This window comes from Bombus pyrosoma, linkage group LG12, assembly GCF_014825855.1.
Source record: "Bombus pyrosoma isolate SC7728 linkage group LG12, ASM1482585v1, whole genome shotgun sequence".
Lineage (NCBI taxonomy): Eukaryota > Metazoa > Arthropoda > Insecta > Hymenoptera > Apidae > Bombus > Bombus pyrosoma.
This window is the reverse complement of record NC_057781.1, coordinates 9045137-9071872: the sequence shown is the minus strand read 5'-3', so window position 1 is coordinate 9071872 and position 26736 is coordinate 9045137. Positions and strand designations below refer to the sequence as shown.

Here is a 26736-nt window from a genome sequence, read left to right as displayed (position 1 = left end):
CTACGTGGAAGGACCCCGGGAGCGCCTTTGGAGGTTACATTTCCAACGTAACGCTCTCTGACTCGCAGGAAATCGAGCAGGATGTCGATAGAACAAATCGGTTACTCACCGTTCGGCGAACGTCCGCCTCCTCGTACACGACACACTTCTCTCAGGTAATGTAACTAAACTCGCGACGTATGAAGGGATAACCGAATAATGCGAATACGACGAGGACGAACACAACACACTCACAAGTCACGAAACAGACTGAAGCTGACTGGCCGGGCACCCCTCTCTTCGACGTTGCTACGAGACCGAAGCGACGCTACCGCCCTCTGTCGGCGACACCGGAACTTTGCAACGCTCGCTCTCCGTAACCCGCCATATTTCAAACGCGTTCCTTCCTTTTCCCATTTTCTTACGCGATTAAATGGAAATCGAAAAAGACGGTTTAATCGATAATTACGCAAAACATGTAACGGTCATGAACGTACCTAGTACTATTTATTTCGTTACATTTTAAATAAGATTCGATGTATTAACAAAGTAGCACAAATATTTATAACATTTACAATTTTCGCGATCTTTGGTTGCACTTTTAAACGTATATATATTTATCGTATATATATTATCAAATTGCAAAATAAATATAGAAATATATTTTACACGTTTTCGTGTATATATATAACGTACGATATAACGTTATTGCTCAAAATATACTATATCTACGGAAACCGATAAATATTACTCGAGCGCTTATGAATTTACATCTCCGAAAAACAAAAACGAGATAATAGAAGATAATAGAAAATTCAGATAGTTTCGAATAAACTGGCCGAACAAAGCAACTTTTACGTGATCATTGTTTTCGGCGTAAATGTACCTCCGCGAACTTTAGTCGTCTACCGACTATGGCACTGCTTAACCGTTTAACTATTCAACGCAAACGTCTTTGTCTCCGACTTGGGAGAAACGTTTATAGGAAGATACGATATCGCAACATCGTCCCTTTGCGTCACTTGAAGGTAAACGCATAGGAGAATGGTCGCGCAAATATACTTTCGTATTGCGTTGTCAAATTTCTTCAAATAGTAACAGCAGTATGCACGTTTATAGATAGTTTGAGCAATAACGTTGGATTATCCAGCTTCCGTATTACCGTTCTTGTCCTTCGATCGTTATTTCAATACGTGCCATACGGTAACTAGCTTTCTAGGATTTTGAAGTACGGAGAACCAATGTAGCCTTTCTGTCGACCCTCTGACTCCCTTTCCAAGCGCAACTTTACCGATGGAAGTGTCTTTCGACCTTTGAACCGACGTTATCGAATCCTCGCTGTCGCTCGGATGCTCTACGGTGCTGGCAGCAGGCTCGGCAGGCGCAGCCTAAAATATTTCCCAGTCACGCGACATTTCGTTCGTAAATTGTAAACCGTCGTCAAAATTGATACGCACTTTGCCGCGCAATACCACGAGAAATTGCACTATGTCCAATTGATTGTACGATACGTCGAACGTCAGCGTTTCGTTGAACTCTGAGTGCGAATTCGCAACGACGAATCGGGTCTTCTTCTTTTTCATTCGTTGGCCTGTCCTTCCATTGAGCATCAGTATCCTGACGTAAAAACCTGGAAACAACGAGCAGCGATAACAAAGTACGAAGGAAAACGAAGATGCGAGTAAGTTTACGTGCGGCGCTTACTAAAGTCGTTTAAACACGACACCGGTGGCGTAAACTTCACGTCGCGTACTTTCATTACGTTTATAGTCAGTCTCTGCGCTGTGGGTAAATAACTAATAGCTAATAAAATGTTTCCAAGCGCCTGCAACATGTAACGAAGAACGTCGTGTAAGCGAAGAGGAATCGAAGGAGGTAAAATCGAAACGTTTGATGTATTTCACGCCAGTACCAAATTGGACTGCTTCATTCTAAAGTTGAACATATGAATCTCTGGACTCTGTAGAACGTGCTTCGCCTCCTTCAGCGACACCCTCAGCGTGCTCAGTTCCGTGTCGTTGGCGTATCTGTCGCGATCGTACGCCGTAAAATCGAGAATCCATTCCTAAAAAAAGGAAAAACGATCGTGTTACGTAGCTTCGTAGCCCGTTTTCTTCGCGCTGAATTACACATTCGACGTCGATACGTTTGTTTAAACCTTCGTTCGTTCGTTATGTAAAATATACTTTGTTCGAGCGAGTTTCACGGTAGATGCGTTTGACGAGTGACGTGTTTTTTAACCTTGAGTTAAAACAACGATAGGATACGCGCGATAAAAACGTACGTACCTTAACTTCGTGAGGTTTTACGTTGGCCACGACGAACGTTTCCTTGAAAACGGGGCTCGCCGTGTGCCTGACACCCCTCGTGCGGAAACTGTGTAATTTCTGTCGGTTCCTGTGATTCCACGATTGTTTCGTTATGTTCAAAGCCACGTACGGCTCCAAGGTGCAGTTGTATTGCTTCGGAGGAAGGCCGGATAACGCCTGCACACAGCGCAACGCTTAAGTTCTCTTCTTTCATTGAAGAAGACGTTGCGAGATGTTAATCTCGCGATTAGCCGTCTTTCTTTCGATACGAAGCGAGCTACCGTGCGTTTTGTCTGTCGCTAGAAACTCGTTACGTCGTTCGTTGTTAACACGGCCTCTTAGAATTAGTACGTATAGGCACAGCTGATGAAATATCGAGCAACGTTGGAGAAGTGAAACGAAACGAAACGAAACGAACCCGAGGCCGTGGAACGTCGCGAGTCCTTAGAGATTCATAACTCGATTTCCATTCTGACGAGAAAGTAGGCAGAAAGGAGGATCGGATGAAAGGAAAGCGTTTAATACCTCGATACCAATAACGAGTTTCCCGGTAATAGTTTCGTCGCAGGGCGGCAAGTACTGCAGGCTTATCGTCAGTTCCGTCGGGAATTCCTTTTGCTTCCTCTCGGCTTTCTGCTTGTCCTTTTGCACCAAATTCTGCAACGTAACACGCGCCAATGGATCAACAAGGCAGCACGATCTCGGCTAATTAAAATGAAAATCAGCACGATTAACGGAGCTCACCAGGGTGGACGAAGTATCGGTGCAACCGAATTGAGCGTTGTTGGAATTCCAGGAATTGCCCTCGATCGGGCTGACGTTCTCGTCGATCGTACCTGCGCAAAAGTTTATCAACGCGTTGTTAGCCAGGTTGAAAGAGAAAGAAGAAGAAGAAGAGGTAAAAATTGGACAACAGACTGATAGAAGAAACGGATAAGAAAAGCAATCGAAAGGTACCGTTGCTGCTGCCTTCGTACAGGCTACCCAATCTCCATGACCTGTAGCTGACATCGTTCAACTTGACGTTTTCATTCTGTTTGCTCTTGACACGCAACGGCACACTTTTTGCTTCTCTCTCTGCAAAGAATTATTCTCGGCTTTGATTATGCAATTGGTAAACAGCCGCGATTGCTCGCCGCTAATTGCGCTTTGGTTAACGTACACATAGCGGACCGAGTGCCGATTTCTAAAACGTTCGAACGACGAGCATTCTAGGATTCGAAACGTTTAACATGGTGAATAAACGCGTGTGAAAGGTAAAAGCTGGTTAATATTGCGATTAAAAAGCGGAGTACTCGACATTTTTAATTGGCAAGTTCATCGAACTTGTAACCACGATTCGGGTGACGCGACGCTCTTCGTCGGAGGGGAAAAAATAAAACGATACTCGTCCGATAGAAGAATTGATCAGATTCTCGCGTTGCCTGGTGGATGGGCGTTTTCATAGCGGCGCTATCGAAGACCTGTGTGCAGTTAGTTTGCAGGATGACATACCTAATTACGTAACGTCGCGGAGGAAACGAAGGAAACGTCGTCGTTTGCATGTGTGTATAAATATAACTGTGCGAACAATGGCGTAATGTATCAACCGCCGCGTATACACACGATTCGCGATTCACCATGCAGGAATTTCAGCTTCCTTCCTTTCAGCCAAATAGTCTGTCGCTCGGTTGGAGGATAAATGTCGCTTCGAATAGAGCCGAATAATTTTATAATCGACGCGGCGATACGCGACACGTACGAAGCTGAAACGAACGCGAGAGAAACGATCTACGATGAGTTTCGTGACTGATCCGCGCGTTCTTGTCATTTTAGTTTTTACGTAAACGCGTGCGAAGAATCTCCGTTCCACATAGCAATTGAAACGCGTCGAGCAGCGTTCCGCGAGTGGACAAACGCGAGCATCCGGTAAACCGAGCGATCGTCGGCGTATTAGCGAGCCGAGGCTCGAAGGCCCTTTGGCTCGAAAGGTATGAAAAGCGAGGCGTACGAGCGATTATTTTTCCCGGCACGCGTTTCATGTACAAGCACGTGTGCGCGGAAGCAGAGCTCGCGGACGTGCCGAGAAAATGAAATACCACTGGCTCGGCTTAGTCGCCAGACGTTTAATCAACGCTAAGCACCGACACCAATTGCCTGGCCGCGAGTTCGGACAGCCGACAAAACGATGCGCTGTGTCGCGCTACATCCTCGTTTCGTAAACTCGGCGTATTCGTGCGATAAAGAAAACGATCACCACGTCGCTTCGGTGGATCGACGTTCCAATCGGAGATGGAACGCGTGACGAAAATAAAATACGCTCTAATAAATTGATCAATTTCAATGAATGGAACGTGTCGGTATTCGAGTGGCTCCGGTGCAGCGACGAAGCGAGCAAAATCATCGACGAAAATTTTTCGTCGCAAACAAGCAGTCCTTATGTGAAATTCAAGAAGCTTCGTAACTCACAAGTAAGCCACAGCTTTAATCGCGAACGAGATACTCGAGCGTATGGATCGGGCGAACGTTCTCAAACGTTCCCGTACGAATGGCAATGCTCGTGATAATAACGCGATAATAAGGTGTTTGGGCGTAAACGGCAGGGCTTACTTCTTTTCACGCATTCGTATCCAAGGCATCCTGGCGTGAGAAAACAGGCGATCACGAGCAAGAGAAGGACGATGGCCAGCGCTGCCACTACGACGATAAGAATTCGGCCCCATGGGCCAAAAAGGTCACCGTGCACCATTCACTAGAAACGTTGCAAGATTACTACGGATCGACGTTAAAAGCAAACGATCGATGATCGATCGGAAACGCCGGTTAGTCGGCTTTCTAGTTTCACCGTTTTACGGTTTACTTCGTCCCGATGCGGTTGACTACGTTACCGAAATTATTCCCAAACGTTTATCCGAGACGGTGCGTTTGTGGCGGTCGACGCGGACAGCAGGAAAATTACTCGCGTGTCGTGTCGTCACGTTCCGTACATCTGTCGCGCGATTCTCGCGTCGCAGGAAAGAAAAGAAAGAAGTCGGTGTTAAATGCGCGCAGAAAACACTTGTGCTTTTCGCGCTCGTTTCTAACCGCTCGAGAAAAACGACAAGAAGCTTCCGACGTGGAGGAGCACGTCGAGCCGAATGCAGCCACCGTCGCTTCGATCTTTTTCCTCTTTATTCGAGTTGCAGTCGCGTGCCGGGATAAAGCGCTGGTCGGAGGAAACTCACGCACACCGAGCGCACCGTGCGAGAAAACCGCGTACAGGTACATGGCGTATACCGGGCGAATTAAGCGTTCGTCTCGAGTCGCTTTTCAGCCGAGCAACGTCGCGACGAACAACGGCGGTTATCGGCGGTTCCATGTTCTCCTTCCTCCCGGATATTACGTATCCTTCCTGTCGAACGTAAGACGCTCGATCGAGGCGAAGCCGAACGTTCGCGCGTCGTCGCGATAAAAGTCTCTTCGGTATTTCCTGCGAATCGTCGAATTTCTCGACAAATTCCGCAGCTCGATACTCACTCGGCCAAGACAGCGTCCCACGACGAGAGGAAGTTTCGCGGTTTCGCGCGATCGGACGGCATTCGCGAGTCGTCGACGAGACGACGACGAAACAGGCCGAAAGAACGGATCGATCGCGGTGACTTGGTGCGCGATCGTCAACTACCGGTGAACAACGAACGTAAGTACGCGGCTGCATAGAAGGAAGAACGAGTAACGCGCTATCTACGCGCCCCTCTCCCCAGCTTCGACGACTCTGCTCTACGTACCTCCGCCGCTACCGCGGCCGGTAGCCGCCGGTGGGCGACTTACGTTAACGCATACAAAACGTGGTTCGATCTCGATTCGATCGACGATTCGATCGCCGGTAGACTCTCGCCGTTGTACGCGATCCTCGTGCGAGTTCCTCCATAGTCGAATGGTTTTGAACGCGCCAACGTTCGAGTCACCGAGACGATTTCACGGACTCACCGGCTAATCTTTCGTTTAAATACACGATTTACGTAACCGTTACGTGCCCTTACGAATCGCTCGGAGCCAATGAATCTACGAATACGATACGAACCGTCCTGTGCAGATTTTCTCGCCACCGCGTCGCGTCGACAGTTTTCTAAATAAGACTCGATCGTGCGAAAAGCGAGGAAAGAATTTGATCCTTGGTTGGCATTTTACCGTAACACGCCGTTATGCGCGGGCAAACCTGAACGCTCAACGAGGAAACTGTGGGTTACGACTGATAACGCGCGCGCTATCGCGCCTGTGTTCGCCTTGCCTATCAACAGGACCGATGATAGAGCGCGCCCATAGACAATGCCACCGTGCATATTTTTCAACAGAACGTCGTCCGTTACGCACGTATTACGTCGCGTGTACGCGTTTGCATCGTAGTACGGTAAGCTTCGACGAGCGTTCACGGTCTCCTGAAAAATTCGAACTCGATCCACTGATTCAAACGCCGCGTCGGATAAATCGATTTACGCGCCACGTAAATTGCGACGGAAGGAACGTCGATAGATCGTTCGCATACGCGTTCCCTTCTGACAACAAATTATCCGCTGTTTGACAAACTGTTCTCCGTGATAACGAATGCCTCGTGGTAATGGTACGAGCGACTTAAAACACCTGTATAGAAAGTTCCACAGGTACGTGGCTCGATCGTTACGGGCTGCGCAACCATCGCTCGTTCACCTTGCCGACCATCGAAATACGACGGATCGTCCAGAGCAACGTCGCTCAAAGAGACGAAGATTCTTCTTCTTTTCAAAGTTTCTCCAAACGATTCCTTATTCTTCTCGCGTGTATACGATTGCCAAGTAAAGTTCGACCAGTTGCGTCGCTACACCGAAGAGATGCTTTTTCCCGCGCGCACCGATGTTGCTATTTTCTTCGCCTCTTTTCGCGTTGCTGTTCGCGTTGCTGTTCCCGTCGACGAACGTTTCGGTTTCGAGAAAACCAAAAGGTTCGATGATCGTACGTACGGATCGGTATTACGAGATTATTGCGCGCTAGTCTCAATGTCGCTATTCTTCGATGAAACATAGCGCTGACGCATTGCGCAATCGGATTGCGTAAAATTCATCGATATCTCGCTCGGCGAGAGAATGCCGGACCGTGTGACACGACGGATAAGGCGAAAAAGGTAGGGGGACGGTGGTTCGCTATTTCGGATGGTATTCGACGAAAAGGTAGTCGAGCGTATACGAGGAACAGGATAGTCGTTTCTATAGCTGCCATTGAAAATGACACGAATCGACCAGGTAGTTTCACTTTCCAGTCAATATATAATTTCCCCGCTTTTCCGGGTAAATTCTCCAACGATGGGGAATCTCGAGTCGCTGCGGGCTTTCGCCTGCCTCTGGAGAATTTATCGCATCGTCGTTTCGCGTAGACAGGCCGAAAATTACCGTTTTACGCGATACGACAATTTCGCGAGAACATAATTTTACATAATTTTACGTAACGCCATATGGAGTTGGTCGATGTTTCGTCGTAACGAAGCTCGCGCGAGTAGCGCGAACGACCGTTTTGTTTGAATAGAAGTGCGCGCAAGCAGCCGTTTCGAAAACTCGATGCTCTTTACCTTCCATTCGAACGAACTTGAAGAATCCATCGTATTTCCGTAAAGTGGAGTTCGTGTTGGGAAAATGGTGTTCGTCGAGTCGGACGGTGCTCGAAAAGAGCAAGAAAGTTCGGGGCAAATGGGACGCGTCGCGCCGAAAAGTCAAACGGGCGAGCTCCCGTGGAGGAAGGGGCAGACAACGAGGAAACGGAGAGAGAGTTCATCCCCGATCGATGGACGGTCGTTCGGACACGGTGACCTCGATCCTCGATCCGACGTCTCCTTTCACTCGAGCACTTCTTTCGAGAGCTCTTTCTCGCACCGGCGCTGCCAAGGAACGTGATTGCATTCTATCGCGTTCGCTGGAGTACGCAGGCTCGACGTTGTGTTACCTGCCAGACCGACGTTTAGATTTCACTTTCATGTAAGTACCATCGATCGCGCGTCCAGTCGGACGACGTTTTCGCGGTCTTCGACAACCGTTGAATCCGCCAACGTGCTCGCGTTCTTCCCTTCTGCTTCGATTCTCTTCGATTTCCAATTACGCGCATTCGGACAACGATATCGAACTCGTTCGATTTGCCTGGGAAAATCCGCGCGACGTCGTCGTTCGACGTTTAACGTTCGTTCGCGCGGTGTTGGCGTTTTGTCTCGTCGCGTAAAGAATACAACGCGCGACGAGATTAACGTTCGTCGATGAAACGGATCGGCAGGACGGTCGGTGATCGACGATTTTAATTACAGAAGATCGGCGGCAGGAAAGTCAATTGATATTCGCACACTCGAACAAGGACTACACGTGCGCTGCGAGTATACGAGAGGAAGCATCTGTTTGATGTAAACGATGTGCGGTACGAAGGACATCCTAGCGAAGCTGTGTATCCTGCTGTTTCTTTGCGAACGTAAGTGTCGATTCCTACGCATACGCGTGTCGCGCGTACCGCGTCCTTCGCCTACTTACGACGAATTGCCCCGAATGTCGCAAACATCCTCGATCATAGTCCGCTTGACTGGCGCAAAAACATCCTTACGAGCGAGACGGTCGATACGAAAAGATTCCTATAGAATGATCGGATCGCAAGGGTCGGGTAGAGGAAGAAATCGTGCGATAACGTGGTCGTTATTGGTTTTCAGACGCAACGTGCTTCGTTATTCCGGAGGAATTGCCCACCATACTGTCGCTCATCTACTCCAATATCCCACCGATAAAGAAAGGTAAACGGCGATTGCGTAAAAAAGGTAAACGTGTAATTGTCCGTGTCAGAGTTAGCCGAATTACCACGGCAAAATCCAATGCTTCGATACGCATGAAAAAAAAAGAACGTTTTGTCGCGTGACGCGAACGCGCGAGGTACTTTCACTGGTCGCGCGTGTTTCGCCTTTTCGAGGCGCGCCTGTGCGCGACCGGTTCCAACCGAATCGTACGCCCGATTAGCCGGAATTGTTCTTCTTGTGTCGATTCTGGCGACAGGTACCGACTCGAGGATAGGCGTTGGTTTCCGGCTTGGCGAACACGCGGACTTCCAGATGCTGTTCGAGTTGGGACCGCAAACGGAAACCGAGCCCATTAGCAATGCCGACTCGAAGAGACGTCGAGACGTGAGTACCTTGGTAGAAACGATCCTCTGATCGCGTAATCGGCGTTTTCTTTGCTGAACCTGCGTCGCGATAATGTCGATGCGTTCTAAACAGGCGATGTTCAACGCCGCGATGAGAGGAGAGCTCGGATCGCTGGCTCAGGCAGTGGCCAAGTACCAGTTGGAGCGCAAATTACAGAAGGAATTGGATAGATTAAAGAAGACGGAGAAGAAGTCAAACGCAGTGGCTACGCCGGGAAACGACGACAAAAACGTAATTTCAGCTAATTGCTTGTTCTTGTCGACCGCGATACGACTCGATCGTTATCTTTCGCAGAAATATGAAAATAAAATGTAACGACCGTTTTTTTTCTTCTTTCGTTTCTATCAGACTGTCGCAAGCGAATGGCTAACCAAGTGGAGCAAGGATATGGGCAAGTCGTCGGAGGACCGATCGTCCTCGGAAGACGTTTCGGCTGAGAAGAACGCGTCGACGCCCGCGAAAATTCAAACCGTACAAAGGATAAGACATAGTTCGCAATCGAATGACAAGAGAAATACGATTTCCGACTTGAAACAATTGTACAAATCGCAGAGCGATACGGAGATAGAGAAGAGAATTACCTAATCGTAATACGTTAATCGTTAGTAAGGTACGTTCGTCGTGAATTTTGTAGATAGATCGTTCGTTAACTATATATATATATATGTACGATGAAAGTAATGAAGCAGGAAAGAAGACTAAATTGATTAATATGGTTTTTACGTGCCAAAGAACTTTGGACCTGCTATTACCAGTTGTAGGGAAAGCGTGTTAAACTGTAGAAGCTTTTATTCTTTCGACGGATGATTTGGTAATATAGAAATACCGACGGAACGCGACTTTGTCGTACAAACGAGAATATGTGCTCGACAAAATGGAAAATTGTGGCTGTTGTATAGGGAATAAGATTTTATAAACGAGATCGTTATTTGTATACCGCTCTATGAAATTGTGTAAGAAAACAGAGTGAAATACTATTTGCGTTTTGCGTTCCTTTATTTCTTTCCTTTAAAATCGATTCGATTGCTGCTTCTTGACCTCCTTCGAGAGCTTTTGTTTCAATTTCGAATCTGATGGTAACAGATCCATTTTACATTTTTCAACGCGTCGTATAATTCGTCTGGTTCTTGTTTTTGTACAGCGATTTCCGTCTATTTTATCTTGAGAGAGTACGATCTTATCGACGGTAGATACTACTTACCGTGTAACTGCGACGTCTAAAGTACACGTCTGGCTTCGAGTTCTCGCCGTTACAATATGGCGGAGGTCACTCTTATGGTTCCCATGTGAAAGAGCCGAGGTGACGTGTCTTCTATTTTCCAATTTCCTGACAGTGGTTTTACAAAATGAACGCCTTTAAACGCGATAAAAAGGAGGAAGAAGATGGTAATCATAAATAAACATCGTTCCCCTCATACTATTATAAGTTTAAGTTTCTATGCGAAATTAAACGGATCGGTCTTATTCTTGTGACAGTTCCTTGTAAACAGATTTAGGCTACTGCTCGTCGTGGAAGATAATTTTGCTTCGATGAATTCTTTTGTTTCACGTAACTTGATTTTTATTCTTTCGAAGTAGACGTTTATACGTACTTTTCGAACAAGTAATGCACGTACGACGAACGTTTCTGTGCACCTGCTTATGCGATTCTTGTGTTAATAGGTGGGGGAAATCCTTTCCAAAACCTAGAAAAGACAACCGTTCTTCAGGAAGCTCGTACCTTCAACGACACTCCGGTTAATCCAAGAAAATGCGCGCACATTCTAACCAAAATCCTATACCTACTGAATCAGGGGGAACAGTTGGGTACGATGGAAGCGACAGAGGCATTTTTTGCCATGACCAAGCTATTTCAGTCCAGGGACGTTGTCCTGAGAAGGTTGGTCTATCTAGGTATCAAGGAACTGAGTTCTCTGGCAGAAGATGTGATTATAGTTACGTCGAGCTTAACCAAGGATATGACCGGGAAAGAAGATTTGTACAGAGCTGCTGCGATAAGAGCGTTATGTACCATCACTGACGGTGGAATGCTAGCAGCTATCGAACGTTATATGAAACAAGCTATAGTAGATCGTTCTCCTGCTGTTTCCAGCGCTGCTTTAGTTTCCTCTTTGCACTTGACCAACGTCTCTGGAGACGTAGCACGTAGATGGGCGAACGAAGCTCAGGAAGCGCTAAATTCTAATAACGTGATGGTTCAGTACCATGCCCTTGGTGTCTTGTATCAGGCGCGTAAAGCAGATAAACATGCAGTGATTAAGTTAGTCGCCAAGCTCATGAGAACAAGTCCAAAAAGCCCTTACGCAGCCTGCATGTTAATTAGAATGGCGTGTAAATTACTAGACGAAGTCGACAAAGGAGAAGAACTATTGGGATTTATAGAATCTTGTTTACGTCATAAGTCGGAGATGGTGGTATACGAAGCGGCGCATGCCTTGATCAATCTTGGAAGAAGTTGCACGAAGGAGATAACGCCTGCTATTAGCGTCCTCCAATTATTCTGTGGATCTCAGAAACCAGCTTTGAGATTCGCCGCTGTCAGAACCTTGAATAAAGTTGCCATGTCTCATCCAACGGCGGTTACCGCGTGCAACTTAGACTTGGAGAACTTGATCACCGATTCGAACAGATCTATCGCTACGTTGGCAATTACTACCCTATTAAAAACTGGAGCGGAAAGTTCGGTTGATCGATTGATGAAACAAATTGCTACCTTTGTGTCTGAAATTTCAGATGAATTTAAGGTCGTAGTTGTACAAGCTATAAGGTAACATTACAGTTATTTTCAATTAGTTTTACTTGTATGGAGAAAAGTTATATTACATAGTTCTTTCATCCTAGAGCTCTATGTCAAAAATTCCCTCGCAAACATGCAGTTTTGATGAACTTTCTCTCTGCTATGCTAAGAGACGAGGGAGGACTCGAATACAAAGCAGCAATTGCGGACACGATAATAGCTGTTATGGAGGTAAATGCCGAGGCGAAAGAAGCCGGTTTAGCTCACCTCTGCGAATTTATCGAAGATTGCGAGCATAACTCGCTCGCCGTTCGCATTCTTCACTTACTTGGTCAGGAAGGGCCAACTTCGAAACAACCATCTCGATATATTCGCTTCATTTACAATCGTGTGATTCTGGAGAGTGCCAGCGTTCGTGCAGCCGCAGTTACCGCGTTAGCGCGTTTTGCAGCAACATGTCCTCCGTTACTACCAAACGTGCTAGTTCTTCTGTCCCGCTGTCAATTGGATTCGGATGACGAAGTCCGCGATCGTGCAGCTTATTACTGCGCTATTCTACAGGAACAAAACGAACCAAGTATTTTGCCTTTGGTACAGCCTCCTCTTCTCTCCGTACCCAGTCTGGAAAGAGCTTTGCGAAATTATATGCAAACATCGATGGACGAACCATTCGACATCTCGCAGGTAATTGATCCAAGCTTCGAAATTTCCGAAATTCAAAAGCTCTCTAGTCTGATCGATCGATTGTTCGCGTTACAGATTCCACCAGCGCAAACGGCCGAAGAACCAACACAAGTAGAACTACATACTACTGTGAAACAACAGCCTCGATTAACGCGTGAGGAGAGCTTCATGGAAAAATTGTCACAAATACCACATTTGGCTAACATTATTCGTGATTCTTCCTTGCTTAAGTCTTCGCCCGTCTCTGAATTAACAGAGTCGGAAACGGAATATAACGTTAAGTGCGTTAAGCACACGTTCACGGAATTCCTTATTTTGCAATTCGATTGTGTAAATACTCTTTCCGATCAATTACTCGAGGATGTGAGAGTAGCTGTCGAAGCACCTGAAGGGTAATTATATTAGAGTATATTCTTTTTTTAAGATATCTCATCTTCCGAAAGACGATATTTTCTCTGCTTTTTAGCTATACGATCGTGACCGAGGTTCCATGCCCTCGTCTACCTTACAACGAGCTTGGTACAACATATACAGTATTAAAATACCCAGAAGACATTTATGCCAGTGTTGCTACTATTCCTACAACCCTGCGATTCGTAGCTCGCGATTGCGACCCTGCGACGGGTGTTCCAGATGCCGATCAAGGATACAACGACGAATACATGGTGCGCAGTTTCTCCTTGTCTATAATTACAATTAATACGGCAAAACCAACGGCATTCTTATTAACGTTGTATTAAATTTGATTTGCTCTTTGTACGATAAGTTTGGCGCTTGTTTATTAAAGAAAAACAATTGCGATTTCCAGTTAGAGGATTTGGAGGTGACGTTGGCCGATCAAGTTCGCGGAATCGGAAACAGAGGATTAGATTTCGGTGCTGCGTGGGAAGCAGCGGCTGCCGGAGGATTCACCAAGCTGGAAGAAACGTTTGCTTTAGGCTCATCGGTGAACAGTTTGGAAGGAGCGATTCAAAGTCTCACAGGATTTTTGGGCTTGGATGCCGTGGAGCGAACCAATCGAGTACAATCTGGTGCTGCCACGCATAATTTACTATTGAGCGGCGTCTTCAGAGGAGGGAAAGAAGTCCTTGCGCGAGCAAGATTAGCGATATCGGACAGTCAAGTAACAATGCAACTTAGCGTACTGTGTCAAGACGCAGACGTTGCCGAGTTAATTATTTCTTCTGTAGGATAAACTATTGCCATTAGATCTATTATACGCGTATCACGTATCGATAGATTAGTCCCGTAGAAGTCGGTGTCCTGTACTAGAAACTTTTTATTTTTAATATTAAAAATACAATGCTATAAGCAAACATGTTACAAAATGGGACTATTGTTAAATCCCTATTTCTATGTAATACTTTGTACATACAATTATAAAACGATTCTATAAATAACGTCCTTACGATTTTTATTCGATGTTAATATGCAACGCTTCTTTAGCTGCGTTATATTTAGATCTACTATCGTCGTTAATAATATAATATAATATAATAATATAATATAATAACGGTATTTAAGTAGTTGATAGTACAATTTGTAGCCTCTTGTTTCTTTAGAATTTTTGTCGACCATCTTTTCCTTGTACGTACAGTTACGTACAGTAAACCTTAACGAAAGCGGATAATTAACTTTGAAGAAGATGCAACTAGTAATTAAAAAGGAAAATACAATGAACAATTTGAATATATTTATTGTTACTTTTGATAGACCCGATGCAATCTTGCAAATAAACACAGATATTGTGTGTAAATGTTATGCAACGCATAAAGGAGGGGAGGCGTTCTCTTGTCTCTGTGCCATACCGTTTATCGTTTTCACGTTATGGTTTTGTAGATAGTCCTCCGTATACATTACCTCCGATGTTAGTACTGCATCTTAACAAAAAAGTCGTACCGCCGAGTAACTGTAAATGTTGAAGAAACAACTATTAACAATTCCAGTGGAACAACCGGAAACATCTGTAATGACTAAGATACGTGTGGTCGTGTGAGTGTTGAAGAGTGCGTCCCAACATGATCGAAGTAACGAGCAGAGGAACGACTCTCACCTGAAACAGTCGTAATTTTGCCTTCGTGAATCGTACACGCGTTTCACTCCTAACCGCATTTAAAATTTATTCCGTTACTTACACAACGAACGGAAAAGTCGCCTATTTACGATCGTACGTATACAATTTTTTGTCCAGTATTTAGAAGCATTTTCGAAATAAAGGAACAACGTGACTCATTTAGTAAGAAATCTGTTCGACTAATAATAGAGCGATTCGTTCGGCATATTTGCCTCGCGCCAATTATCTCGAGTCATTAGCCATCCATCGTATCGTTAATCATTAATTAGATTAATCGAGCGGCCTTCTCGTAGCGACTGTATCCATGGGATAGTTGCTTTTGGTACATTTGATTCGGTATTTTCCAGGGTATAATTAGAAATAAAAATTGCCGACTATTACAGAAGTCATTATATTCATCACGCTTATTATCATCTATACGTGTAATCGCTGACTCGTAATCGCTTCTACTTTCCTCTTCTTCTTCTTTTTTTTTTTCTTTTTTTTTGTAGCACACCGATAGGAAGAGTCTGATACGAAAACAGTAGCACACACAGTGTTCGGACGACTCTTTCGGTCAATTTTGAGATGACGAGGTACCTGAGAAGTCTGTTGAAATTCTGTTTGGTGTGCGTTTGCTTGTTCGAGTTTACCGCAGCCAACGCACCGCTGGTAAAAATAAAGAATGGCACGTTGTCGGGTCTGTTCATGAGAACAAGGAAGGGCAGGGAATTCGCCGGATTTCGGGGCATACCGTATGCGCTTCCACCTGTTGAAGAACTCAGATTTGAGGTAAGTGCGATATCTCTAATGGCGAAACTTCCCGTTAGATTTTCCCACCGTGATCTTGAATCTTGTTTAAGAGTCTTGTTAGCGAATTTACGGTTTTTCGATTAGAAGAACCACATATTGTAGAAAATCGTGCTACACGTTTTAGTATCTTATGCTTTACCTCTTAACGCGAATCCATAAATTAATCATAAACTTGAAAAGATTTTCCCGGTACATGTACCATCGCACGTACCATCGAATTATATAAAGGATTTCCTAATACCGCGATATCTTTCCTGATAGTACAATTCGATGAAACGTGTCTGGAATAAATAACGATGCGAGATCTGCTCGTCAGAGCCAAGTGTTGGAACGGAAAATCAAAGAATTCTCGAAATTAGAATCTAACGTGTCTAGCAAAGATATCGAACGAATAGATTTTTTTTGGTACAAAAACTACAAACTTTAAACTACAAACCTATTTTTATTCGTATATCTAATCTTGCGATTATACATTTAAGTAGGCAATTTAATTTAAATAAACAATTTCCGTTAGTTTTTACGAACTTTCTGAGCTTTACTTTAGTTCAGTATTTATTTATGCAGATCAAATTCACAGGTTTACGTCACGCCTGAAACGGTTAAGGTTTATGTCATAATTTATTTAAAAAAGAACTTCTATTGTTATACTCGTAGATACGCTACCGTTAAACTATCAATAGACGTTGCCAACGATAATGAAGCTCGATAAGTTGAGAATTTGTTCATCTGTCGTAGTAAAGAAGGATAATTATAATAGCTAGAGGTAGCGTAGAGTGAACAAGAACGTGCGTTTGTTCGGTTTGCAGGCTCCGAAACCGGCAGCTGCCTGGGACGGAATACGATCGGCTAAAGACGATGCCAACATATGTATTCAAAGAAATATCTTCACCTACGACGATGAGATCGTCGGTGTCGAGGATTGTCTTTATCTGAATGTCTACACGCCGAAAGTGCCCACTGAGGAAGACAAATTAAAGGGAGGATATCCGGTTATGATTTGGCTGCATGGTGGCGGATGGGTCTGCGGCGCCGGTCATTCTGACTATTATCATCCTAAATTCTTGTTGGATCACGATGTGATTCTCGTCACCGTGAACTACAGGTGAATCGATTTATCGATGTTGAACGATGCCAACGTGTTTATTAACGTTCGTTAAATTTACGAATATGTACGATAGACTCGGGCCAATAGGATTCTTGAGCACGGAGGATCTAGTATGTCCTGGAAATAACGGATTAAAGGATCAGACAATGTCTATTCGTTGGGTACACGAGAATATAGCCGCCTTTGGTGGTGATCCAAATCGCGTGACTATTTTCGGAGAAAGCGCGGGTGGTGTAAGCGCCCATTATCACATGATGAGCAATTCGTCGAAAGGTGAGCCTACGTCCTTCACTCTGCCTTGCCTGTAGTATTATTGCCTCGAGTATATGTAGATTTCGAATTCGATACATTCGCCCTTTCACGAATTTACCGGTCACGTACATTTTAATTCCGAGAAAGATCATATCGACCTTCGATAAACCGTAAGATGTACGGATGAAACCGGTAAGAAAAGAAGAACTGCAAGTGCGGGGTACTACCGTATCCTATCGCAAGTTTCGAGTTAGGCTACGTAGAGGCAACGAACGTTTGAAACGTACCATTACCACGCGACAGTAGTAAAACTCTCGACAAGTTCCGAAATTGCGTAACGAACGACACACGACAAGCTGAAAAGAAGTAACACGTGTAAGGCGTTCCTAGCTCTGAGCGTTTGCGCGCTTCGTAATCTCTGGGGCGTTGTTCATAATTCTCTCGTTTAAACGAGTATCGAGTACGAAGTTTCATAAGAAAAGTAACGGCGATCGTGCGTAATTAAAAGTCAAAATTCCCATGCATGTATCATCTTGAATATCAAATTACTTTATAGGGAAAAACAGATAGCGTAAGAACAACGCTCAAGGACAGAGAATCGATAGAAAAAGATACCAGATTATTTACACGCTGTAAAATAATCCTATTATTCATTCAACGTCACGTTCTCGGTTAACAATGAAAATTACGTAATTTCATTTGTTCGTAAAAGGCATTATCGATACTTAGGCAAAACATACATATATATATATATATGTATAACATTTGTACGAAACAGGACTTTTCCATCGTGTTATCTCGCAAAGCGGTACCGGCGATTGTCGTTGGGCCGTGGCAAAACCCGGTTCGGCGAGACAGAAAGCCGCGAAGGTGGCCCAACTTCTGGCTTGCCCTTCCAAAGACTCGAAGCAGCTCGTCGATTGCCTGCGTACAAAAGATGCCATCGAACTTATTGCGACAGATCGATCTTTTCAAGTAAGTGAAATATCTTGTTCCTCGCTGCTTTAGGAGATTCCGTTCTTCTAGGAGGAGAGAAACGAAGGTCATACGACTATGTTCGTTAATTTTAGATGCGTATAACCGGTAAAGTACGTGATGTATTCGACGATATGGTTCCATAGCAACATAGAATCGTAAAATTATGAAAGCAGGATTACGCAAATTTGAAATATTGGAAACGATTTAAGATTTACTATTGACCTTTAAGAAAGTAGTAAAACTGGAAATCGTTCGATATAGCGAAGATCGCTTCGACGATCGTAAGTTATAAGAGTCGTAATATGTCATAAGCGTCATAAGATGAAGAAAACAACAGAGAGAAATACGTCTGATATATAATTTCATAAATTATAGAATACGTTTCGTGACAAATCACTTTTTTTCTACGATTAACGAGACTATGCCGCGAGAAACGAAGTCTAAACGCTAGAATTTAACACTGAGCGTTTATAATTCTATACAAAGAGAAACATGTTCGTAGATCGACTTCTATTATATAAGTTTACGTTATTCACGCAACTAATATTTACAGTTCGTTAAGTGAAACAAGGTAAAAAGGCAACCGTGTGATTTCATAGCGTATACCTTTGTGATACGATACATCGCGCTACTGTATTTCCAGCTAGATGTTTATGCGCCGCAAATCAATCTCCTCGATACAGTTGTGTTTCATGTTTGCAAGTCTCGAACGAGTTTTTCCATTTGAAATTTGTTTTCGTCGTTATCGATGTAAATCAGTTACGAAATGGAGCAACACGACGAAAACTGGTTGCGTCGGGAAATTGAGAAATATGCCGCGAGATAGAAAAGAAACGTACGTCCTTCGCACGTATTAAATATTTAACGCGACAGTTCTAACTTCTGGAAAACCAGATCCTTTGCGAACGTATCATACGTGCCCGGTAAATACTCGCGTCTACATTTCAGAATAGCAACGAAAATCAATGTCCGATGTAAATTCTTAGTCGATACGTTTATTCGCGTCGAGTAAATACGAAAGGTAGCGAGAAAACTTGGATGGAAAAAATATAAAAATATAAAATATAAGTCGGGAAATGAGGAAATACGCTACGACACGACAGGAAGAGAAAGTCGATTCGGAACGAAGCGACAAATTCATTGCGTTGTTTTATTTTCTCGGAAGTGAGAAGCAAGTTTCTACCTTGAGGAAACGTCTAAACGGGTTTTTCAGAGATTCCAACAACGCTCGAGTTTTGCTTGAAACTTCGATGGACTCCGTTCCGTCCGTTGTCCCTGATCTTTTCCTACGTTCTAGAAATTAACATTCTGAATCGCTCCGTGCTCTATGTAAAGCGGTAGATTTCGTTTAATTTTCAAGATATTGGCAAAAAACTGGAGATATCACACAGTGTACTTTTACGACAGCGGATGCGTCAGTATTGGTTGGCGGCCGCTTATCTTCGCTGTTTATAAACGAAAGCCGCGGGCGAGCTTAAAGACCCTGTGCACGGCGTGTGTACGCCAGGCTGCAACAAACGCGTGTCGTAACTTATAACAGGAACGAAAGCGAATATCATGGATTTTTCAGGTTTTTCGATCCGGACGCGGCGAGGCGGCTTGTGTGAGATAACAGCGCTCTATTTCGTAAAATAGTATCGATCGATCGTTTTATTATATTTCTGATTAATTCGTTATTACTTCACGCAAGCGTTGCTCGTAAACAGAAGATAAACGGCCGGCAGCCGATACCGACGCACGCTCGCATCTATTGAATCGCCAACTAAGCGATTACAGATTTTTTCATTAGGTGGTATTGACTCATAATCGCTTAGTTGCCAACCCAATATAAGTAGAATTCGATGCATAGCGCGGCAAGGTTTTCGCGCGTATCTCGCAAACCAAACGAATCCACCGGTTGCGTATAAGAAAATATAGAGAAGAAAGTTTCAAATATTCTACGATGTACCCATAAATCATGGAAATCAAAGGATAGGCGGCGTTTCTGCAGCTTCGCTCGAGTTATCGCGCTGTACATGGAGAATCTAACGAAATCTATGTATAGTATCCGTGTCACGAAATCTAGAGTAACGTTAGAAAAGAAAGAAAATTTTGGAAACCGAATTTTGGGAATCGATACACGGACATTGTAAAAGTCGACTGTTTCTTTTTCTCTGTTAGGAGTTTGCTTACTGTCCGGCGATACCCTTCAAACCTGTGATCGAACCTGTTCACCCTGGTGCATTCATAACGGAAGATCCCGTAGTTATGTCGAGGAACGGCCGCTTGTCGGACATTCCGTGGATGACAGGAATTATGTCCGAGGAAGGATCGCTCCTAGCACCAGGTATTTTCGGGTTAAGCGCACGACTCGTTTTCTCTCGTTCCACGTTAGATTCTTAACGTTATTTCCCTTCGTGAAACTTTACGACCGATATTATTTTTCTTTTCTCTCTTTTTTTTTTCATTAGGATTGTACGGACGAAACAACGGAGAATTGGTTAAGAAGCTGAACAAAAATTTCTTGGATCTCGCCTCGATAACGTTAGTATTCGACGAAACGTGTCGCAAAAGCGAAGAGAAACGCGTGGCCGCCGAAATTCGCAAGTTCTACTTCGGCCAGGCTGCCATTGACAATTCCACGCGATTCCAGCTGATCAACGTGAGTTCGCCGCGAAACTTACGCATTCGGATAAAGTAGAATTTGCGACGAATTTGTCGAACAAATACGTTGTCGTTCTGAACAATTTTTTCCTAGACGTATAACGAGCGGTCGATTTTACTTTCAAAGTTACACGAGAACCAACGTGTTGGATATCATAGCGGCCGTGCGAAGCTGTCAACGTGTTGTGTGCTCGTGAATTTTGACAACGTTGTTTTAAATATTTGCATCTGTATAAATTATGAAAAAGGCGATAAAAATTCCAGTCGTTCAATGTCAAATGCGAATAAGTAGGTAGTGACTTGCGTAACCACTTGCCGATAACGATACGACTACATCGACGCACCTACAATTTTGACACACGCGCGTGCACGCACAGACCAGATGCAACGTCTAATCTTCAACTTTGTATAAAGCACAAAAAGTTGTTCAGAATTCGGCGACTGATGTTCTGTAACGTTATTCGCCAGCTCTATCGAAGTTGTTATTTTTCCACGAATCTTGGCAATTAGCTCGTCTTTTGATATATTCGCTGCTCCGAAATCATCGACGTATGCAGCTACGTTGCAGCGAATTTTTATTGCCGCGACGAAGGCCACCGGATACGTCGCGGTACGAAGAGATAGATTTAGCAAATCTAATTTGTAATTTCCTACGATTAATTTCGGGGAGCGATAACGGGCCAAGCGATAAATCGCTCTTGCTCGTCGTAATTATTATTTATTTATTTATTTATTATTGCTTGGTCCGTGCCTTTCGGCTTTCGACGAGCTTTCGGTTTTACATCTCGTTTACCTATTTCGCTTCTTATACATCTACCTGCCCTCTTATCCACTCTGTTATATTGCACTCCCTTAATTATTCTGTCTCTAAAACTATGGCAATTTTTAAGCTTTTGCCTGCTTGCTGTGCTTCCTTATCGTCGTTCCTCCCCGTCTTCTATCGCCCTCCTCTTCTCTATTATTGTTTTTAGCTCTGTTATTCCTTCTCCAGTCTTGTTTAGTATCTTTTCTCTGTTCTTTGGTCCTCCCGTTATCTTGCTCGTCGTAATCGTTCGAATATTTCGCAGATGTTCAGCGACGCTTGGTTCACTCAGGCGGCTCGCACTTCGGTGCGCAACTATCTGGAGAAGCAGTCTTCTCCCGTGTATTATTACTATCTGTCGTACAGAGGAAGCGCGTCGTTCAGCAGAATATTCGGCGATATTAACAGTAATTACGGAGTATCGCACGCGGACGAACTTCAGTACCTGTTTCCTGTCGGAGAACAATTATTCAGGGATATACCGCTGAGCGAGAAGGACCTGGATATGGTGGACGTTCTCACCAGCCTTTGGTACAACTTTGCAAACTCCGGGTAAGTATTTCCGATACGATCGCGCGATAAAGATAATTTGTCGGTTATCCGTTAGATCGTTATTCGAAAGATGCGACGATATCGAGCGCTGAGAGACTAATTAATATTGTAGCAATCCTACGCCGGAAGTGTCGGAGAAGATACCGATCAAATGGAAACCGGTTAGAACGCAGAATCTCGAGTATCTTCACATAGGACAAGACGACATTCGGATGTCGGAGAATCTTCTGCAGGAGAGAATAGACTTCTGGCAAACTTTACCAGTACGAGCGGATTTTGTCACCCAGCGTCAATGGAAGGACGAATTGTAAAAAAGTTCGCGCGTGTCTCGGAGAATCGTAAAATTGAACGCCCGCCGGATGCAGTACAACGTAAATTGTATCTCTGTTCTCGAGTACTTTCAACAATCACGGGCACGATCGTATCGCACGATCGCGTTTCCATCGGAGTCACGCTAAATTGTCGAAGGTTGACATCGGGAACGATCTTGTTTCAGCATACAGCGAACGATTTTGCGTATAATATATGCTTTTAATATTCGTGGTTGAACAAAAAAGTATACGTACGTGGTCTGATAAAAAGTATGGTATCATGGAAAGATTTCGGTTTGCTATGGTTATACAATTTTTTAATACGTAACTCTGCGAGTATGTTGCATCTGCGCTACGACGTTTCGTCTATCGACGTTCTATCTCCAGTGTTTTCCATTTTAGAGAATAAGTATAATTGCGTTCGAGTAAGAAGATTTTCAGCGGAGTGAAACGACGAGAAAAGTAAACGGCGAGAGTTTGAAGGAAAAATACACTGAACGTGTTGCGGTATATGTCCTACTCTTTCTTTTTCGCTTTCTTTCGCTTCTTGTTGGCCTTGGCTCGATCGTTCTCTCGGTTCTCCTCGTACGCGGGACTAGGCGCCATTGGTAATTGCAACTTTGGTCGTGACACTCGAACAGCCATACAGGCTATGGAATAATTTTCCGGATGACAGTGTCCGAAAACCTTGAATTTGCTCTTCTCCTTGTGCAAATGTTCGTACGGTATTTCATAGAGCGTTTGGAAATTTAACCTCCTGGCTGAAAGGATCGGATCGCGTTGACGCGTTATCTGAAAGACGACGCGAACCGCTTGGTCGTCGTCGTCGCGAAACGGCGGACGAAACGAAACGTACCGATGGTTTGGGCAGCTCCGCAAGTGAATTGTCCGGCGCAAACGGTCTCGAGGTAACTCGCTCGAGCCATGCAAGAACGTACCAACGCGGTGCCGATGCCATTATTCTGATGCTCGGGTTTTACACAGAGGATGTCGATCCATACGAGTCCGCCCACGTTCATCATTTCGTGCCTCTGAGCCTTGCCAGTGACGTAGTTTTTCAACGTCATTACCTGACGCAACGTCTCTCCTTGCTACAAACGGAAAACTATTTATCGCTACGTTTTCTACGAGGAAAAAAGACATGGTAAATCATAACAGTTGAACGTTCAATTCGGTAAATGTTAAATCGACGATCTTCGTAGGTTTGCTGAAACGCGATGTTAATTCGACGATTTCTATGCTTACTAAGACATGTTTCACGATGCTGTACAGTTCCTTCTTAATGTACCATTGAGATTTCTCGAACATCGAGGCGACAAGTACACCTACGAGATCGTTGGTTCCCTCTTTAACTGCGCAGAAGCTAATCATATTTTCCATATGCTTGAACACCCCGTTCATGAACATTTTTATGGAGACGGCGTCGTCGGACAAACCGACGGCCTTAAACAGCGGTTCCGTTCGACAGAAATAGGTCTGAAACACGCGTAATTCCAATCTGATTCGGTCTAATCCGAAGCATTCGCCGTATTCGTGCAATTTCTTTGAAATATCGGTGTTTTAAGGTGCACGAGGGAAAAGGAAATTTATTTCCATTTAGAGCAACGAGCGTATGACGCATAGGGTGATCGGGGCGATCGAGTAGAGATTTGCTTCGAAATTTACGGATATCTTTTAAGCGTAATAAACTGTACTTCGGGCGGCGATGTACTAGTACAAAGTGGAGCGTTTGCATGAATCTGTTTAACCGAAGGTCAACGATCCGATAGCCCGCCGATAGTCTCTGCCACACCATAGACGCGTCCACCGTGTGCAGATCGTCCTTCTCTTGTAACTTTCTGATCGCCAGCATACGAAGATTCAGCGAGAAGAAGTCGCTTTCCTTGATCGAGCTCCGCTTGCGAGACTCGATCGAATTGTCCCTCGTACTTTGTCTCTTGGCGAACATATTACGACAAACTGAATTAACGCGCTTGATATTTCGTATATCTCCCGGTTCCTCCGATATATCTGATAAAGGAATTTCAATTGGAAATTTTCAACCGTTTCACACGCACGAATTTCACCTAACGCTGCTTTCAAACTTGCCGACGATTCTCAACTTTGAAGTTGTTCTCTTATCGAATCCTCTCGGCTCGACGTACTCGTTCGTAGACACATTCGGTATTTCTATATTAACGTGTTATACAACTTTCGTTTCTTTTCTTCTACGAAATGCGAGTTTAAGTTAACTTGAGGCACTTGTCGTACAGCGAATCTCCAGGATATCGGTCACCCGGATCGGTCGGAAATGGACGCGATCGAGGAAAAAGACGAATTCGCGTTGGGAGTGGAGACTCGGATGAAAGCTCCCCTCGAATGGCGCTCGTCGGCCGAATGTAGAATATTGGACTTGAAGGAGTCGCAGTACGACGAAGCTTTGCGTCTGATCAAAGTTTAGCTACGAAACGAAATCATGCAGCGTACGAAGCCGCGCAGACTCGTCGCGCGACCTTTTTTTACCACCTTCGTATCCGGCTGTAAGTGTCTGGTGTGAGAGGTTGTAGCGTCGTCTGATTTCCACAGCGCCACTTCTTTCGCGACGAGCCTATGTGCAAGGCGTCCTCGTTGCTCCAAGATGAAACGTCGGTGAACGGTTACCTGGAGCTCGTAAGAACGTGGATGAAGGACACGACAAGCCTGATCGCTACCAGTATGAAATCTGGCCGTGTGGTTGGAACGGTTGTCGCGCGAATTAACAGCGACCCTGAGAAAACCGACACTTACCATCGTGCGCAGGTACGATGGCGATTTGCGCCGCGAAAGGCGGACGCGTTGGCGATTGCCTTCCAGCGAAGCTTCGACGGGGCAAAAACCTCGAGAACGAATCCTCTTACTTGACGCGTTTTTAACGAGTGCCACGCCGCGATTAACCAGTGGATCGTCGCGATGAAACGCAACGCGTGGCCGCAGAAATTGTCGAAAGAGCGAAAGAAATTTTGCAAAACTCGGAAATTCGTGCTAAAGATTCCGCGTGATTGTATTATATTCGAAAAAAAAAAAAAAAAAAAAGAAAATATTAGTCTAAGGATTCTAACGGGGATGCGTTTCCATCGCGTAGATCCTGCAAGGAGAGAGTCTGCGCAAGATCATGCATCTGCTGAATACGTTGATCAAGCAAACGAATGCGCACAAAACGTTCGGACAGCAGGAGTATTATTGCGTGTACGTTCTCTGTGTGCATCCGTCTTATCGAGAGAAAGGCGTGGAGATCGCGTTGCTGAACGCTTGCGTGCAAGTTGCGGTGTCTTTGAGAATACGAGCGATCGGTGGCCTTTTCACGTGCGGCGCCAGTCAAGCATGGGCGCGCAGCATGGGCTTCGAACTTCTTTCCGAGATCCGTTACAGTTTATGGATTCTCAACGATCGAATCGTCTTCGACGATCCAGGAAGGGGAAATTACTCGGCCGCTATGATGGGCAAGTTGATAGCGCCGGAAGAAGAATCGCAGGATTCGAAAGAAGATGAGGTATCGTCCGTCGATACAACGTTCGAACAAATAAACTCGCTTGGCTGCAAGTAGAATTATATTACTCGCAGAAGCAAAATTCTAACGTAAAAGTAGACGCGTGTACGTATAAACGATTAAGAATAGACGTTCGTTTGCAAAAAAAAAAAAAAAAAACGTTGTTTCAGTGGGAAAATGTAAAGGAGATTATTTCGTTTGTATTTCGTAGCCATGTTTTGTTCCTAATTTTCCGGCCAAATTTCGTTTCCATTTCGACGATCATCTATGGGGAACAGCAAATAATTCCAACATAGAAATTCTTCAACGATTCCGATCGAAAACTCTAGGATGCACCTTGGTATGTTACCAACGAAACAATACATCGCGGCCTCAAGATACCCACGGTCAAAGAAGAAATATCCAAGTTGAGTAATAGATATAACATAAGAGTTAACAACCACCGAAATCCACAAGTTACTCGATTTCTTGACGCGTCGGATCGGGCTAAAAAGACATTACCCTTTAGATTTAAGCACTAGATTCAACTAGAACCAAACACGCGATAAATAATTATCAAACACGACATAGTATCACGCCAGAAAAGTTGACTCACAATTCTCAATGAGAATCGATCGTAAACTACCTCTAAATTAAAAAAAAAGGAAAGGAAAGAAAGAATTTCGACGATCACGACTGTAACCTCGTGAACTAAAACGCGATGTTCGGTTATTGAACAAATACGAGATTTACGTTCTCGAAGTAGGAAACCTACATTACCAACGATCAATGTTCGTTTTCATTAAACGACTATGAACAAGGATTCCGAGATGGCGCTGCCAGCGAACCCAGCTGCACCGACACCATTTTCCGGGAATTTC

General features: G+C 44.5%; 7 protein-coding genes across 25 annotated transcripts in view; 4 read left to right on the top strand and 3 right to left on the bottom strand.

The window, feature by feature from the left end:
- Nucleotides 1-259, bottom strand: part of LOC122573336 (mitogen-activated protein kinase-binding protein 1) — an 81485-nt gene extending 81226 nt beyond the window's left edge. For 2 of the 3 annotated variants that reach the window (XM_043739529.1, XM_043739531.1), the window contains exon 1: nucleotides 110-259. The gene's annotated coding sequence lies outside the window, so the exon portion shown is untranslated. The remainder of the gene's footprint in view (nucleotides 1-109) is intronic. The other variant, XM_043739534.1, reaches the window with a different exon arrangement.
- A 199-nt stretch (nucleotides 260-458) lies between these two features.
- Nucleotides 459-6504, bottom strand: LOC122573345 (synaptotagmin-2-like). Of its 10 annotated transcripts, none has more exons than XM_043739562.1 (10): nucleotides 6435-6504; nucleotides 4878-5019; nucleotides 3246-3365; nucleotides 3033-3124; nucleotides 2814-2945; nucleotides 2268-2465; nucleotides 1892-2044; nucleotides 1684-1804; nucleotides 1437-1609; nucleotides 459-1367 (listed from the first exon to the last, which is right to left on the bottom strand). In XM_043739562.1, exons 2-10 carry the CDS (start codon nucleotides 5014-5016, stop codon nucleotides 1161-1163), a joined length of 1335 nt encoding a protein of 444 aa, XP_043595497.1. In that variant the 5' UTR covers nucleotides 5017-5019; nucleotides 6435-6504; the 3' UTR covers nucleotides 459-1160. The 10 variants fall into 10 exon arrangements, with proteins under 10 accessions (XP_043595497.1, XP_043595496.1, XP_043595495.1 ...); XM_043739561.1 differs by having other exon boundaries at nucleotides 6328-6465; XM_043739560.1 differs by lacking the exon at nucleotides 6435-6504 and adding an exon at nucleotides 5784-5920.
- Nucleotides 4276-10418, top strand: LOC122573349. Of its 5 annotated transcripts, none has more exons than XM_043739576.1 (6): nucleotides 4276-4738; nucleotides 8566-8723; nucleotides 8956-9036; nucleotides 9293-9420; nucleotides 9514-9672; nucleotides 9790-10418. In XM_043739576.1, the coding sequence occupies exons 2-6, from the start codon at nucleotides 8666-8668 to the stop codon at nucleotides 10024-10026; spliced, it is 663 nt and encodes a 220-aa protein (XP_043595511.1). In that variant the 5' UTR covers nucleotides 4276-4738; nucleotides 8566-8665; the 3' UTR covers nucleotides 10027-10418. The 5 variants fall into 5 exon arrangements, with proteins under 5 accessions (XP_043595511.1, XP_043595509.1, XP_043595510.1 ...); XM_043739574.1 differs by lacking the exon at nucleotides 4276-4738 and adding an exon at nucleotides 4952-5089; XM_043739575.1 differs by lacking the exon at nucleotides 4276-4738 and adding an exon at nucleotides 5812-5943.
- Nucleotides 10419-10673: 255 nt separating this feature from the next.
- On the top strand, nucleotides 10674-14262 carry LOC122573328 (coatomer subunit gamma). Of its 4 annotated transcripts, XM_043739516.1 has the most exons (7): nucleotides 10699-10827; nucleotides 10918-10990; nucleotides 11104-12208; nucleotides 12283-12862; nucleotides 12938-13254; nucleotides 13329-13527; nucleotides 13671-14262. In XM_043739516.1, the coding sequence occupies exons 1-7, from the start codon at nucleotides 10825-10827 to the stop codon at nucleotides 14055-14057; spliced, it is 2664 nt and encodes an 887-aa protein (XP_043595451.1). In that variant the 5' UTR covers nucleotides 10699-10824; the 3' UTR covers nucleotides 14058-14262. The 4 variants fall into 4 exon arrangements, with proteins under 4 accessions (XP_043595450.1, XP_043595452.1, XP_043595451.1 ...); XM_043739517.1 differs by lacking the exon at nucleotides 10918-10990 and having other exon boundaries at nucleotides 10675-10827; XM_043739518.1 differs by lacking the exon at nucleotides 10699-10827 and having other exon boundaries at nucleotides 10834-10990.
- A 453-nt stretch (nucleotides 14263-14715) lies between these two features.
- On the top strand, nucleotides 14716-22881 carry LOC122573329 (venom carboxylesterase-6-like). Its single transcript, XM_043739519.1, has 9 exons — nucleotides 14716-15029; nucleotides 15428-15707; nucleotides 16535-16830; nucleotides 16907-17106; nucleotides 17864-18060; nucleotides 20224-20389; nucleotides 20514-20704; nucleotides 21774-22060; nucleotides 22173-22881. Exons 2-9 carry the CDS (start codon nucleotides 15504-15506, stop codon nucleotides 22369-22371), a joined length of 1740 nt encoding a protein of 579 aa, XP_043595454.1. The 5' UTR covers nucleotides 14716-15029; nucleotides 15428-15503; the 3' UTR covers nucleotides 22372-22881.
- A 150-nt stretch (nucleotides 22882-23031) lies between these two features.
- On the bottom strand, nucleotides 23032-24330 carry LOC122573727. Its single transcript, XM_043740487.1, has 3 exons — nucleotides 23822-24330; nucleotides 23617-23754; nucleotides 23032-23462 (listed from the first exon to the last, which is right to left on the bottom strand). Exons 1-3 carry the CDS (start codon nucleotides 24317-24319, stop codon nucleotides 23160-23162), a joined length of 939 nt encoding a protein of 312 aa, XP_043596422.1. The 5' UTR covers nucleotides 24320-24330; the 3' UTR covers nucleotides 23032-23159.
- Nucleotides 24331-24661: 331 nt separating this feature from the next.
- LOC122573330 lies at nucleotides 24662-25933 on the top strand. The gene is made up of 3 exons (XM_043739520.1): nucleotides 24662-24805; nucleotides 24937-25149; nucleotides 25472-25933. Exons 1-3 carry the CDS (start codon nucleotides 24662-24664, stop codon nucleotides 25931-25933), a joined length of 819 nt encoding a protein of 272 aa, XP_043595455.1.
- The last annotated feature ends 803 nt before the right edge of the window (nucleotides 25934-26736 follow it).